This window comes from Ceratotherium simum, chromosome 24, assembly GCF_057802395.1.
Source record: "Ceratotherium simum simum isolate JZ-2026a chromosome 24, ASM5780239v1, whole genome shotgun sequence".
Lineage (NCBI taxonomy): Eukaryota > Metazoa > Chordata > Mammalia > Perissodactyla > Rhinocerotidae > Ceratotherium > Ceratotherium simum.
The window spans coordinates 2876647-2891514 of record NC_141923.1 but is presented as its reverse complement, the minus strand read 5'-3'; the positions used below and the strand labels follow the sequence as shown (position 1 = coordinate 2891514).

At 41.5% G+C, this 14868-nt stretch overlaps 1 protein-coding gene across 7 annotated transcripts in view; it reads left to right on the top strand.

Moving 5' to 3' along the window:
• Positions 1-14868, top strand: part of TDRD9 (tudor domain containing 9) — a 122768-nt gene that overhangs the window by 34851 nt on the left and 73049 nt on the right. For all 7 annotated transcript variants that reach the window (XM_087447847.1, XM_087447848.1, XM_087447845.1 and 4 more), the window contains one exon: positions 4661-4764. In XM_087447847.1, coding sequence (XP_087303973.1) covers positions 4661-4764 — 104 coding nt within the window. The remainder of the gene's footprint in view (positions 1-4660; positions 4765-14868) is intronic.

Sequence of the window (14868 nt, the reverse complement as noted above, 5' to 3'; positions counted from 1 at the left end):
ATACCATTTTTTATTTGAACTCATCTCCAAGTTTCTGGGCTTTTTTTATGAAAAATTATGCTACAGAGAACAACTTTGCACACATGTCAAGTGTGTCCTGTAGGCCAGGGTTTCTCAGCCTCAGCACTGTTGACATTTGGGGCAGATAGTTCTGTGTGCTGGGGGCCATCCTGTGCGCTGTAGGGTATTTAGCAGCATCCTGGCCTTGACCCACTAGATGCAGGTAGGGCTCCCCCTCCCCTCTTGTGACAACCAAAAATGCTTTTAGACATCCCTGGGAAGTAAAACGCCCCTGTTGAGGACTCCTGTGTGTGCCTTCCTAAATATAAGTTCCTGGTGGTGGAATGGCTGGGTCAGAGGATATATGCATTTGTCATTTTGATGGACACTGCCATATTGCTCTGTGTAGGAGTTTGACGTTTATTAAAAACATTTGTAATGTTAAAGTAAACAGTGGTCTCTAAAATGAGCTGGCTGACTAGGTTTCACCTAACCTAAGAAGACATACTTTGTCAAATCTAATTATGTCAGAGGGGGGCCACTGATGGCCATGAAAATGGAGCACTTCTTTTTTTCCAACTTTTTAAATGATAGTATTTCAAAAGAACATAACAGTTGAAAGCATTTTGTGGAATACCCATATATCCATCACCTAGATTCTACAGTTAACACTTACTCTGTAGCACTTAAAAAAACTGTCAGAACTAAGAAACGAACATTGGTATATTGCTATTAACTAAACCTCAGTTTATTTGGATCTCACTGGTTTTTCCCTGATGTCTTTCTTCTGTCCCAGGATCCCACGTTGCTTTTATTTATTTATTTTTTAAATTTTTTATTTTTTTAAAAGATTTTATTTATTTATTTATTTATTTATTTATTTATCCCCTCAAAGCCCCAGTAGATAGTTGTATGTCATAGCTGCACATCCCTCTAGTTGCTGTATGTGGGACGCGGCCTCAGCATGGCTGGAGAAGCGGCGCGTCAATGCGCGCCCGGGATCCGAACCCGGGCCGCCAGCAGCGGAGCACGCGCACTTAACCGCTAAGCCATGGGGCTGGCCCCCACGTTGCTTTTAGTCGTCATGTCTTCTTAGGCTCCTCTGGACTGTGACAGTTTTTCAGACTTCTCCTATTCTTGATGACCTGGACTGTAGGAGTACTGGTCAGGTATTTTGTAGGATGCCCTGTTATTGGAATTTTTCTTGTGGTTAGATTATGGGTTTGGGGATTATGAGTTTTGGGGAAGAAGGCCACAGGGGTGAAGAGCTTCTCTTCACTGGTGATGTTGGCCTTGATCTCCTGGCCGAGGTGCCGTTTGTCGTGTGATGTTATTATCCTCTCCTTTTCTTTTGGTTTGCTTATTGTCTGTCACCCCTCCTAAGATGTAACTAGGGTAAGGAGGGACATGTCTCTCCTTTTCTTACTGTCCTTTTTGGAAATGAGTCACTAAGTGCAGCCCATATTCAAGGTGGAGGGGAGAGGGTGCTTATATAACATTTAAAAATTTTGCATTTTGTGACCCATTTTGGAATGTGAGAGTAATGATGGTTTACTAGACTTCTCTACAACTGGCCAAAATTCGATTAATTCCTGGTGATGTTTGTGTTGTGTTATGTGTCAGAGCTCACCTGTTTGTCACATTAGGTGATTCCTTGTGGACGTGCTGAGGGGTGGAGTCAGGCTTGGGCGTTTGCCCCCTGAGCCTGTGTGGTCAAGGCACCCCAGCTTCCGGGCAGCCACGGCCCCTCTCCATGGGTGGGTTATGTTCAGCAGGCTAGAGAATACCTGGCGTTACCATTATTTACCAAGTATCCTGTCTTTAGTACCTTATAGGTGCTCAGTAAATATTTCAATGAATGAATACTCAAGGCTTAACTATAGATTAAGACTTAACAACAATAGTGTCTTGTATAGATCCTGCTATATGGTGTTTGGTGTCAAGAGGACCTTTGTTAAAATTCCAATTTTATTGTTATTATTACTACGGCTGTCATGTGACCTAAGCACACTATGTGGTGTTACAAGGGAGAAACATCCTTCCTTCTGTGGAGCATCAGCCTTCCTACCTGTGTTTTACACCCCCTCCCACCTTCTTAGGGGTACGTCGCTGCTCCCCCTCCCCTTACCTTCAGTAGCTCCTTCGCCACCCTCCCACTTTGTTCACATTTAAGCAGAACTGAGTCTCTTTTTGTCTTAAAAAGCACCCTCCTTACGTCCCATGTTTCTCTGTAGCTTTTGCCAAACTCTGTCTGAACACCAGTGTCGTCTTTTCTACCTCCCATACACTCTTGATTCGTTGCAGTCTGGCTTCTGCTGTGCCCACTCGGCTGAGACGACATTGCCAGTGTCACTCCTGGTTACATGAAGAGTGCTCAGCCCTAACTGACCTCACCTCTCGGGAATATTTGACGCTGTTGAGCACTTTGATTTTCGTGAAACTCACTTTGCCTTGGGGCCCATGGTGCCCTCCTGGTCTTTCTGTCACCAACTCTGGCTGTTCCTTTCAGTGTCCTTTGAAGAGTTCTTTTCATCCTTTATTTTCAACTTTTTTAATCCTTAGAAAAGTACCTAAAATGGAAATGTGCGCTATAGTGAAATAGTGAACATCTGTGATCTACGACCTAAGTCCAGAAGTAGAGCATGGCCCACCACTTAGGACTCCCCATGTGTTATTTAGGATCATGCCCCTCCTCTGTAGAGCGTGGCTTTCATGTAATCCTGTTCATAGTTTTGCCGTAATCCATTTAAAGGGGATTTTGGAGGATGATGTGAGATGGGTTGAAATTCCGTTTTTCCTGCGTATGGAGGCACCATTCTTTTTCCCTACCATCCATAATGCTATTCTCTCCCTTGCTGCATGTATCTCTCACTCTCTTCTTGGGATGGGCTGGCTAGCCTGGGCATGACTGTCCAATGGTGAGGGCAGATATGCAGGGCTCCAAGATCTCAGCTTGGAACAGAAACACTGGCGCTTTTGCCTTCATTCTGTTGACAAAGTCATGGTCACTGAACACTATAGTGGGAGGAATGACAGAGTCACCCCAACTCCACCTGCGTGAATAACAGTGCTTCCCTCCACATTCCTGTCCCTGCCCCCTAATTTTTTTTTTTGTCAGAGCATTCTGTGTGACGTGGTGCACTTTGACTTGTCTGCCTGTCTGTTTTCTCGGACCACACTGTGCTGTCCAGGAGAGCGGATGCCTTGTCTGTTGTGTTTCTTTCCGATGCCCGCACACGGAGGGGACAAGTTCAACAGGAGGATCAGTGGGCCATGACTGATGTATTTCCTTTGTCACCTGTGTCAAGACTGGCCTAGAGAAAGCATGGCTATATTTGGTATCTTAGCTGTGTGTCTAAAAAACAGTCTCTGGGCTTGGATTCTAGAACTCAGTGAAATTACGTGTGAATCGATGACATGGCTTTTCCATGGCTTCTTTGTTTGTGGAAAAACAATTCTAGGTGGGTTTGGATGCCACTATTGGAGTTCGTGAAAAGTATACCTTTTTTTCTGTTTCTTTTTGTACAGTTTTGTTATGGTAAATATTGGTTATTGTTTGGATAAAGAAAATTATGTAAGGTAAAGGTTGAACATCAAAAAAGGATTTATTAGGCACACTTTTTCACGATTATTGGTTAAATAAAGGTCAATTTGTCATATTTATATTTGTAGAATTGTAATAATAATAAAAATTGAATTATTTAAATACTAGCTAACTTAATTTACTGTAAGTAAAAATTGGAAATAAGTTTGCATTTATGGCTAACTTCTCATCACCTGAAGCCTTCTTTTGATGTGTCCTTCACAAAATCAAATGCTATATCTTGCATATAGTACTTGGTAAGTAAAATCATTAAAGAAAAAAGCCTTCTTATACTTGGTGAGAAAACCCCAGAATGGCTATAAAATAGGTTTTATGGAAATTATGGCATAATTGTCATGCTGGATATCATAGAGAGATACTTGCATGGCGGTAGCCTCAGTCCCATGAAAGCCATCAGCTCAGACCAGTAATTCTAACCTCAGTGGGGAGTTTGCCATTTGTGGTTGAGCCCCAGTGTTCTGCAGAGGTGCTTGAAGGCAGTTTAAAGTGAGCTGGGCTCAGTTTGGCTTTGCTTTAATACACAATTAAAAGTAGTCTAATGACCCTCTAAACCTTGGTAGATACAACACTATGTGGTTATAGTATTACTATAAACTGGCAGATGCAGGTGGGATAGTAGATTTTCCTGGTACTTGTGGTTTTCAAAGCTACTTCCCTCACAGGACAATGTTGCAGTCTGAGGGCTCTTTGAGGTGGGGATTTGACAGAGAGGAAGAGCGCTGGCTCTGGGATCAGAAACTCCTCCTGGTTCCAGAGACATTGGGAGCAACTCATTCTGTGATTTCCTGCCAGACATTTCACCTCTGTATGTTTGTACTCTGACTCCATCCTTGCTGCAGTGACGGTGTCAGGGGATGTACTAGAATGTGCTGTATATGTCAGGTGCCTTGAATAGTGTTTGATGCTTGGCAGATGCTTACATAGTGGCTGCAAATGATACTGTTTTTATTTGGAGTATTACAGTAATGTACTAAAGGAGAGAGTCACCCATCCAACCCGAGAATTCCCTTTGTAATTCTATTTTGATATTCCAGCTTTTTCTTTTCCTATTTTTAGCTCTCTCCTCATCTCCTGGAGGAGCCGGTGATAACTAAGGATATATATGAAGTTGCTGTCTCCCTAATTCAGATGTTTGATGACTTGGATATGAAAGAAAGTGGGTAAGAAACATTCCAGTTGGCAATGTACTTTAGCATATATATGATTTAAAAAAATCTGTTATTCACTTTGAAACTATTGAGTGTTTTTATAATATTAAGCTATAACTGTAGATACTTTTTTCAGTAGTCACTGTATGTATTTTAAAGTAAAGTTAATATCTTGTAAGTTTTTTACTGGAAATTTCCACTTTAAAGTAGTTAAAACCATACCAAGTATAGTTTTAGGACTGACAGTTTTAAAAGCTAGAAACCACAGCTTGAAGATGGAATAGTTTTTCCAGACATGCAGAAGTCATGTCACTCGTAGTCCTGAGATAAAACTTAAGGGGCTACATTAGGAGAAACTGTGGAAAGCCTTGCTTTGTCTTTGTTTGCATTTATTAGAAAGATACATTCCTGACTCAGCAGTCTCCTGTTGTCTTCCAGACGTTCATTTGTTTAGCTGGCTTTTTGAAACCTGGAACATATTTTCTCTTAGGAACAGTTTTAGGTCATAAGTGATGGGTAGGGTCTGTATTTTAAAAACACTATGCTGTATTATGAACCTTTCCTGCGCTTATTTTACTGCAGCTCACGAACACAATGTACATGTTGGAAGAACAAACGATGAGGATGTGGAGTCCACCTCCTCACAGCAACCAGAACTTGATTGCTGGGACAGCCGTTCTCTTACAGGCCTGAGACACACACACACACGTCTGTGATTTCTCTTCTTTTAGTCATTGGTTGTGAAATGGAAACATAGCTGAAGTGTAAAGTTACTCGTTGTCTTAGTTCCTCCTGGGAAATACCTTGAAACGAGGTGGCTGCATTCCAGTCCTATGCCCCTTCCAGCTTACATGCCATTGTGTGCTATCTTCGCTCTGTTTTTAAGCTCCCACAAAGTTTTTATATCATCAATGTGCTTAGATTTACCCAAATATATGTCATTTGGGTTATTATTGTCATATTGGTTATATGTCATTATTCATCATTCTATCTTATGTCTTAGACTTTCCTTCTTAGATCATTTTTATTCTTCCTAAAGTATACCCTTCAAAAGTTTCTTTTAGAGTCTCCTGGTAAATGTTCTCAGTTTTTATTTAGCTAAAAATGTCTTTATTTCACTCTCATTCTTTTTTTTTAATTTGATTTTTTTTGGGGGTAGGAAGATTGGCCCTGAGCTAACGTCTGTGCCAGTCTACCTCTTTTTTGTATGTGGGATGCTGCCACAGCATGGCTTGATGAACAGTGTGTAGGTCCACACCTGGGGTCCAAACCTGCAAACCCCGGGCCACTGAAGTGGAGTGCGCAAACTTAACCGCTACGCCGCCAGGCTGGCCTCTCACTCTCATTCTTTTTTTTTTTTTTTTTTTAAAGATTTTATTTATTTTATTTTTCCCAAAGCCCCAGTGGATAGTTGTGTGTCGTAGCTGCACATCCTTCAGTTGTTGTATGTGGGACTCGGCCTCAGGATGAACGGAGAAGTGGTGCCTCGATGCGCACCCGGGATCCGAACCCGGGCCACCAGCATCGCAGCGCGCGCACTTAACCACCAAGCCACAGGGCCGGCCCCTCACTCTCATTCTTGAAATACAGTTTTGTTAGGTATGAAATTTAGGTTGCAGTTTAATTCTCTCCATACTTCCACTTTTTCTGATGTTTTTATTTAAATTACTTTAGTGAGATATAATTTACATATATTAGATGCATGCATATTTATTACTCTTTCTATGTTTAGATGATATTTTCCCATAATCTTGTGGCTTCTCTTACTATGGTGAGAAATCAGCTTTTGGTCTAATGGTTCCTTGTAGGTAAATCAGCCTTTTTGCTCTGGCTGACTTTCAGCTGCGTTCTTTGTGTTTGATGTTCTGTGGTTGGACTGCTGTGAGTAGGTATGGATTTCTTTTCCTTGATCTTGGTGGAGGTTCATCGGACTTACAGATTCTGCACGTTGGTGTCCTTGTGGCTGCCCAACAACCTCACATCTAATAGCTTTAGCATCCACTCACGGTCTTGTCTGAATCAATTATTATGTTAGTGATGTTCTAATTTTATTATTTGTTCTTATTTATTCCCTGACATCCTGAGATTAGTCTGTAAAGAGAAATTTTCCTTCTGTTACCCTGCCTCTTTTCTCCCCATCTCTCTCTCTCTCTTTTTTTTTTTTTTTTACTGAGGAAGATTCACCCTGGGCTAACATCTGTGCCAGTCTTGCTCTATTTTGTATGTGGGTCACCACCACAGCGTGGCCGCTGACGAGTGATGTAGGTCCACGTCTGGGAACTGAACCTGTGCCACCGAAGTGATGCATGCCGAACTTAACTTGGCCACGAGGCCAGCCCCTCTCTCTCTTTCTTTTAAGGTCACAATGGACTCATGGGATTTTTTTCCTTTTAAATAGATTTTATTTTTTAGAGCAGTTTTAGATTCACAGCAAAATCAAGCAGCAAGTACAGAGTTCTCATATACCCCCTCTCCTCCATATACATAACCTCCCCCACTATCAATATTTTGCACCAGAGTGGGACATTTGTTACAAGTGATGAACCTACATTGACACATCATGATCACCCAGCGTCCATAGTTTACATCAGGGCTCACTCTTGTGTTTTACATTCTGTGTGTTTTGACGAATACGTAATGACATGTATTCACCATTGTAGTATTGTACAGAGTGTTTTCATTGCCCTAAAAATCCTCTGTGCGGCACCTGTTCATCCCTTCCTCCCCCGTAACCCCTGGCAATCACTGATCTTTTTATTGTTTCCATAGTTTTGCCTTTTCCAGAATGTGCTATAGTTGGAATCATATATAGGCCGCCTTTTCAGAGTGACTTCTTTCACTTAGTAATATGCGTTTAAGGTTTCTCCATGTCTTTTCAGGGCATGACAGCTCATTTCTTTTTAGTGCTGAATACTATTCCATTGTCTGGATGTACTATAGTTTATTTATCCATTCGCCTACTGAAGGACATATTGGTTGCTTCCATGTTTTGGCAATTATGAATAAAGCCGCTATAAATATCCATGTTTAGGTTTTTGTGTGGACATAAATTTTCAACTTCTTTGTGTAAATACCAAGGAACACGATTGCTGGATCATATGGTAAGAGTATGTTTAGTTTTGTAAGAAACTGCCAGACTGTCTTCCAAAGTGGTTGTACCATTTTGCATTCCACCAGCAATGAAGGAGAGTTCCTATTGCTTCACATCCTTGACAGCTTTTGGTGTTGTCAGGGTTCTGGATTTCAGCCATTCTAATAGCTCTGTAGTGGTATCTCATTGTTTTAATTTGCATTTACCTAATGACATATGAAATGGAGCATCTTTTCATATGTTTGTTTGATTTCTGTATGTCTTGTTTGATGAGGTCTCTGTTCAGATCTTTTGCCCATTTTTTTTTTTTTGTGAGGAAGATCGGCCCTCAACTAACATCTGCCAATCCTCCTCTTTTTGCTGAGGAAGGCTGGCCCTGGGCTAACATCCATGCCCATCTTCCTCTACTTTATATGGGACGCTGCCACAGCATGGCTTGACAAGTGGTGCGTTGGTGCACGCCCGGGATCCGAACCGGCAAACCCTGGGCCACTGCAGCGGAGTGCGTGCACTTAACCGCTTGGGCCACCGGGCCGGCCCCTACCCATTTTTTATTTGGGTTGTTTGTTTTCTTTTTGTTGAGTTTTAAGAGTTCTATATATATTTTGGATAACATTCCTTTATATCATATATGTCTTTTCAAATGTTTTCTCTCAGTCAAAGTTAGTTACAGTTTTCTTTTTTCATGATCAGCTGTCCAAAACTTGGCCAGTGGGAACCTTTTTGAGCGGTCTTTTGTATCTTTTGACATGACCCCCTCACTCATAGTGCATTTACTTGCTTTCTGCTCAAGATGTTCCAAGCTATTCACCTTATTCTTTCTCTGCACTAGATCAGGAACCATCCATTTCTCCAAGGAACCAGATTCTTGCAGTGAAGAATGTTTTTAGAAATCAAGATCTTGACTCTAGGTGGGCTCATCGTTACTGGGGTGTCATTGCTTCTAAGCCTTTTCAGTGGATATAGCTGGAAATGTATTTTTAAAATACTATGAATTCATATTGAATTTCAGTTCAAATTTAACATTGTTTTTACTTTAACTTTCATATTTTTAGTGCTTTTTCTAAATTTTTATTTATTTATTTTTTCCCCCAAAGCCCCAGTAGATAGTTGTATGTCATAGCTGCACATCCTTCTAGTTGCTGCATGTGGGACGCGGCCTCAGCGTGGCCGGAGAAGCGGTGTGTCGGTGCGCGCCCGGGATCCGAACCTGGGCCGCAAGCAGTGGAGCGTGCGCACTTAACCACTAAGTCATGGCGCTGACCCAGTGCTTTTTCTTAAACACAGAATCTCTTGGTTGTTAAGAACATTATTTACTTATTTGTTTTCCCCATAATGTAATAATAAAATAGTTTCAAAAGTGTAATAGTGATATTCCTTCTAAAACTAAACCCTACTGAGTGAAGTATAAAACTTCTTTGATGTTCCTTTTATTTTTGGAATGTAATTCTGCTTGATATACAGTCAGAGAGATCTCTTTCCAAATGTTACTTGAAATAATCATTCTCTCTGCTTGGTAATCACTTTATTTTACAGCCAGATTCATTTGTTTATTAGGTGCCTACTTAAAACATTGTAATGAACCTGATTTTAGTTTGTTATTCTCTTTCTCTTAGCTAAGTCATTATTTACTTTTACCATAATTTCCTTTCTTCTGCTTTTTTGGTTTACTTTGTTATTGTTTTCTAATTTTTTAAATTGAATAGTTAATTATTTTATTTTCATCCTTTCGTTTTATTGATATACATCTTTAATCCATGATTTTTTTGTCTGGTCACTTCTCTGATTGTATCCCATATATTCTGATGTATAGTGTGTTTTTATTATTTTTGAGACAACCTAAATTTTGGCTTATATTTCTCTTTTGACCCAAGAGGTTTTTTTTGGTGAGGAAGATTGGCCCTGAGCTAACGTCTGTTGCCAATCCTCCTCTTTTTTTTTTTTTTTTTGTGAGGATGATCTGCCACTTCTCCTCTTTTTGCTGAGGAAGATTGGCCCTGAGCTAACATCCGTGCCCATCTTCCTCCACTCTACATGGGATGCCGCCACAGCATGGGTTGACAAGTGGTGCGTCGGTGCATGCCCGGGATCCGAACCGGCGAACCCTGGGCTGCCGCAGCGGAGCGCACGCACTTAACCGTTGGCGCCACCGGGCCAGCCCCAATCCTCCTCTTTTTGCTTGAGGAAGATTGTCCCTGAGCTAACATTTGTGCTACTCTGCCTCTATTTTGTGTATCGGATGCTGCTACAGCATGGCTTGATGAGCAGTGTCTAGGTCTGTGCCCAGGATCCAAACCAGCAGACCCTAGGCCACTGAAGCAGAGTGTGCGAACTTAACCACAATACCCGTGGGCCGGCCCCTAGAGTTTTTAGTAGAGAAATTTAAATTTTCTCATAAAAGGGCCTTTAAACATTTTTTATTAATAATGTCAAGTTTGATGGAGTTGTGATCATAAAATATTGTTTGTATTATTTCTGCTTTCGTGGAACTTAAGTGTTTTTTGTAATCTAACATATGGTCAGTTGTTATGAATATTCTGTGTACACTTGAAATGACTGTTTTCTATTATCAGATTGAAAAGTTTGGTGTACGGCCATAAGATGCACCCTATTATTGTTGTTTAGTTCTTCTAATTTATTTATTTATTTAATTTAATTTTTTTCTTGTGAGGTGGACTAGCCCTGAGCTAACATCCGATGCCAATCCTCCCCTTTTTTCTTGAGGAATACTGGCCCTGGGCTAACATCTGTGCCCATCCTCCTCTACTCTATATGGGACGCTGCCACAGCATGGCTAGGCAAGTGGTATTTCGGTGCACACCTGCGAACCCTGGGCCGCTGCAGCGGAGCGTGCGCACTTAACCACTGTGCCACTGGGCTGGCCCCTAATTTATTTTTTGACCATTTGATTGGTCTTGGAATGAGAATGATATGTTAAGATCTCTTATTATTAACATATTTCTGTTTCTCCTTCCATCATAGGTGGTTTCTGCTTTGTGAAGAGGGCTGCTCCATTTTTCTGGTGTTTACAGATGTTTCTATCAGGGTGTCGCTGTGAACCACGGCCTGTAGCATTATCCTGTGCCCTTCTTTGTCTTGCCTAATGCTGTGGGGTCTGAATTTTGCTTTGTTACATGTCAAGATTGCAGCCCCTACTTTCTATTTGTCTTTGCCTATAAACCCTTTGCCACCCCTTTGTTTTCACTCTGTTCTGAGTTGCTGGGTTAAGTGTGTCTTTTGCATAGAGTTGATTTTGCTGTGCAAGCCATTCAGAAGTCTTTTTCTTTTGCTCATTGAGTTCAGCCGTCCATGTTTATTGATATGATTGCTGGATTTAGTCTCAGATATGTCATAGTTGCTATGTGATCTTTCCTTCTCTTTTTATTTTTTGAATTCTTTCTTGGTATTCAGGAAGGTTTATAGTTTTTTTTTTTTTTTTTTTTTGTGAGGAAGATCAGCCCTGAGCTAACATCCATGCTAATCCTCCTCTTTTCACTGAGGAAGACCGGCTCTGAGCTAACATCTATTGCCAACCCTCCTCCTTTTTTTCCCCAAAGCCCCAGTAGATAGTTGTGTGTCATAGCTGCACATCCTTCTAGTTGCTGTATGTGGGGCACGGCCTCAGCATGGCCGGAGTAGCGGTGCATCGGTGCGCGCCCGGGATCCGAACCCGGGCCGCCAGCAGCGGAGCGCATGCCCTTAGCCGCTAAGCCACGGGGCCGGCCCCTATAGTTTTGTTTCAGTGGTTACCTTGAATACTTTTATATAAGGCCCATGGTCTTCTTTTCCATTATATAGGCTTCTGATATTTGTTCCCTTAAAATATTCTCTCAGTTCCACCTGTTACCTTTGTGGCTAACAAGGAACTTATTGCACTTGCCCTTATCAACGTCCTCTCCATTCTGCTTTTTTTCCCCTCATTTTAAAATGGCTTTACTGAGATATAATTCACACATCCTACAATACACTCCTTTTTTTTTTCCTTTTTGTGGGGAAGATTGGCCCTGAGCTAACATCTGTTGCCAATCTTCCTCCTCCCTTCCCTTTTTTTCCTCCCCAAATCCCCAGCAGATAGCTGTATGTCACGGTTGTACATCCTATTAGTTGCTCTATGTGGAACGCTGCCCCAGCATGGCTTGATGAGCAGTGCGTAGGTCCGCGCCCAGGATCCGAACCAGTGAGCCCCGGGCCACTGAAGCAGAGTGCACGAACTTAACCGCTAAGCCACTGGACCAGCCCCAATATACTCTTTTAAAATGTGCAATTCAGTAGTTTTTGGTATATTCGTTTATATGTACAGCCATCACCATAGCCAATTTTAGAACATTTTCATTACCTCAAAAAGAAACCTTGAGGGGCTGGCCCTGTGGCCTAGTAGTTAAGTTCGGCTTACTCCACTTTGGTCGCCTAGGTTCCCAGGTTTGGATCCCAGGCACGGACCTACACCACTCATCAGCCATGCTGTGGTGGGGTCCCACATAAAAAATAGAGGAAGATTGGCACAGATGTTAGCTCAGGGCAAATCTTCCTTAACAACAACAAAAAAGAAACCTTGCACCCTTTAGCTGTCACGCCTTATCCTTCCTCTCACCCCCAGCCCTAAGCAACCACTGATCAACTCTCTGTCTCTATAGATTTTCCTATTCTTGACTTTCATATGAAGGGAGTCACATAGTGTGGGGTCTTTTGTGACTGACTTCTTTCACTTACCGTACGTTTTCAAGGTTCATCTGTGTTGTAGCACATATCAGTACTTTATTCCTTTTTATGACCGAATAATATGCTATTGTATGGATATACTGCATTTTGTTTATCCACTTGTCTGTTGATGGAGATTTAGGTTGTTCTCTCCTTTTGGCTTTTATGAATAATGCCGCTATGAACTTTTGTGTACAAGGTTCTACGTGGACATATGTTTTCATTTTTCTTGGGTGTACACCTAGGAGTGGAGTTGCTGGATCATATGTTTAATCATTTCAGGAGCTGCCAGGTTGTTTTCTAGAGCATCTGCATCATTTCCCACCAGCAGCTTATGAGGGTTCTAATTTCTCCACATCCTTGGGGGTACTGGTTAATATCTGACTTTTATTTATTTATTTTTTTGGTGATAAAGATTAGCCCTGAGCTAACATCCGTTGCCAGTCCTCCTCTTTTTGCTGAGGAAGATTGGCCCTGGGCTAACATCCATGCCCGTCTCTTTCTACTTTATATGGGACACCGCCACAGCATGGCTTGATGAGTGGTGCTTAGGTCTGCACCCGGGATTTGAACCCTCGAACCTCGGGCCGCCAAAGCAGAGCACGCGAACTTAACCACTACGCCACCAGGCCAGCCCCAATGTCTGACTTTTTGATATTGCCCATCCTAGGATGGGAAGTGGTATCATATTGTGGTTTTGATTTGCATTTCCCTGATGACTAATGATGTTGAGCATCTTTTCATGTGTTTATTGGCCATTTGTATATCCTCCTTAGAAACATATGTTTTATATTTACTTATTTATATTTAGAGACATAAATCCTTTGTCCATTTTAAATTAGATTATTTCTTCTTCTTATTGAATTGTAAGAGTTGTACAAGCCCCTTATCAGATATATGATCTGCAAATATTTTCTCCCATTCTACAGGTTGTCTTTTTACTTTCTTGATGGTGTCCTTTGAAGCAGAAAATTTTATACTTTTTTTTTTTTTGATGAGGAAGATCGGCCCTGAGCTAATGTCTGCCAATCCTCCTCTTTTTTTGCTGAGGAAGACTGGCCCTGGGCTAACATCCGTGCCCATCTTTCTCCACTTTATATGGGACGCCGCCACAGCATGGCCTGACAAGCAGTGCGTCGGTGTGCACCCGGGGTCCAAACCAGCAAACCCCGGGCCGCTGCAGCGGAGTGCGTGCACTTAACCGCTTGTGCCACCGGGCCGGCCCCCAAAATTTTATACTTTTGATGAAGTCCAGTTTATTTGTTTTTTCGTTTGTTGCTCATGCTTTTGGTGTAATAGCTAAGAATCCATTGCCAAATTCGGGGTCATGAAGATTTACCCCTGTGTTTTCTTTTAAAAGTTTTATAGTTTTGGCTCCTTCATTTAAATCTTTGATGCATTTTGAGTTAATTTTTGTGTGAGGGAAGGGTCCAATTTCATTTTTTAGCATGTGTGCTATCCAGTTGTCCCAGCATTGTTGGTTGAAAGATTATTCTTTTGCCATTGGCTAGTGTCAGCACCGTTGGTGAAAGTCAGTTGACCATAGGCATGTGGGTTTATTTCTGGACTCAAGAATTCCATTGATCTGTTATGTCTGTCTTTGTGCCAGTACCACACTGTCTTGATTACCATTGCCTTGAAGTAATTTTGAAATTAGAGGTGTGAGTCCTCCTAACTTTATTCTTTTTTAAGATTGTTTTGGCTATTCTGAGTCCCTTATATCTCCATGTGAATTTTATTTTTTTTTTTTATTTATTTTTTTTATTTTTATTTATTTTTTCCCCCCAAAGCCCCAGTAGACAGTTGTGTGTCATAGCTGCACATCCTTCTAGTTGCTGTATGTGGGACGCGGCCTCAGCATGGCCAGAGAAGCAGTGCGTCGGTGCGAGCCCGGGATCCGAACCCCGGGTCGCCAGCAGTGGAGCGCGCTCACTTAACCACTAAGCCACGGGGCCGGCCCTCCATGTGAATTTTAGAATCAACTTGTTGATTTCTACAAAGAATCCAGCTAGGATTCTGAAAGGGATTGTGTTGAGTCTGTAGATCAGTTTGGGGAGTATTGCCATCTTAACAATATCAAGTCGTCCAGTCCATTAATGTGGGAGGTTTTTCTGTTTCTTTAGATTTTCTTTAATTTTTTTCAACAGTGCTTCGTAGTTTTCAGAGTATAAGTTTTGCAGTTATCTTGTTAAATTTATTCCTGTGTTTTATTCTTTTTGATGCTATTATGAATGAAATTATTAATTTCATTTTTGGATTTTTCATTGCAAATGTATATAGAAATAACAATTGATTTTTGTATATTGACCTTATATCCTGCAACCTTG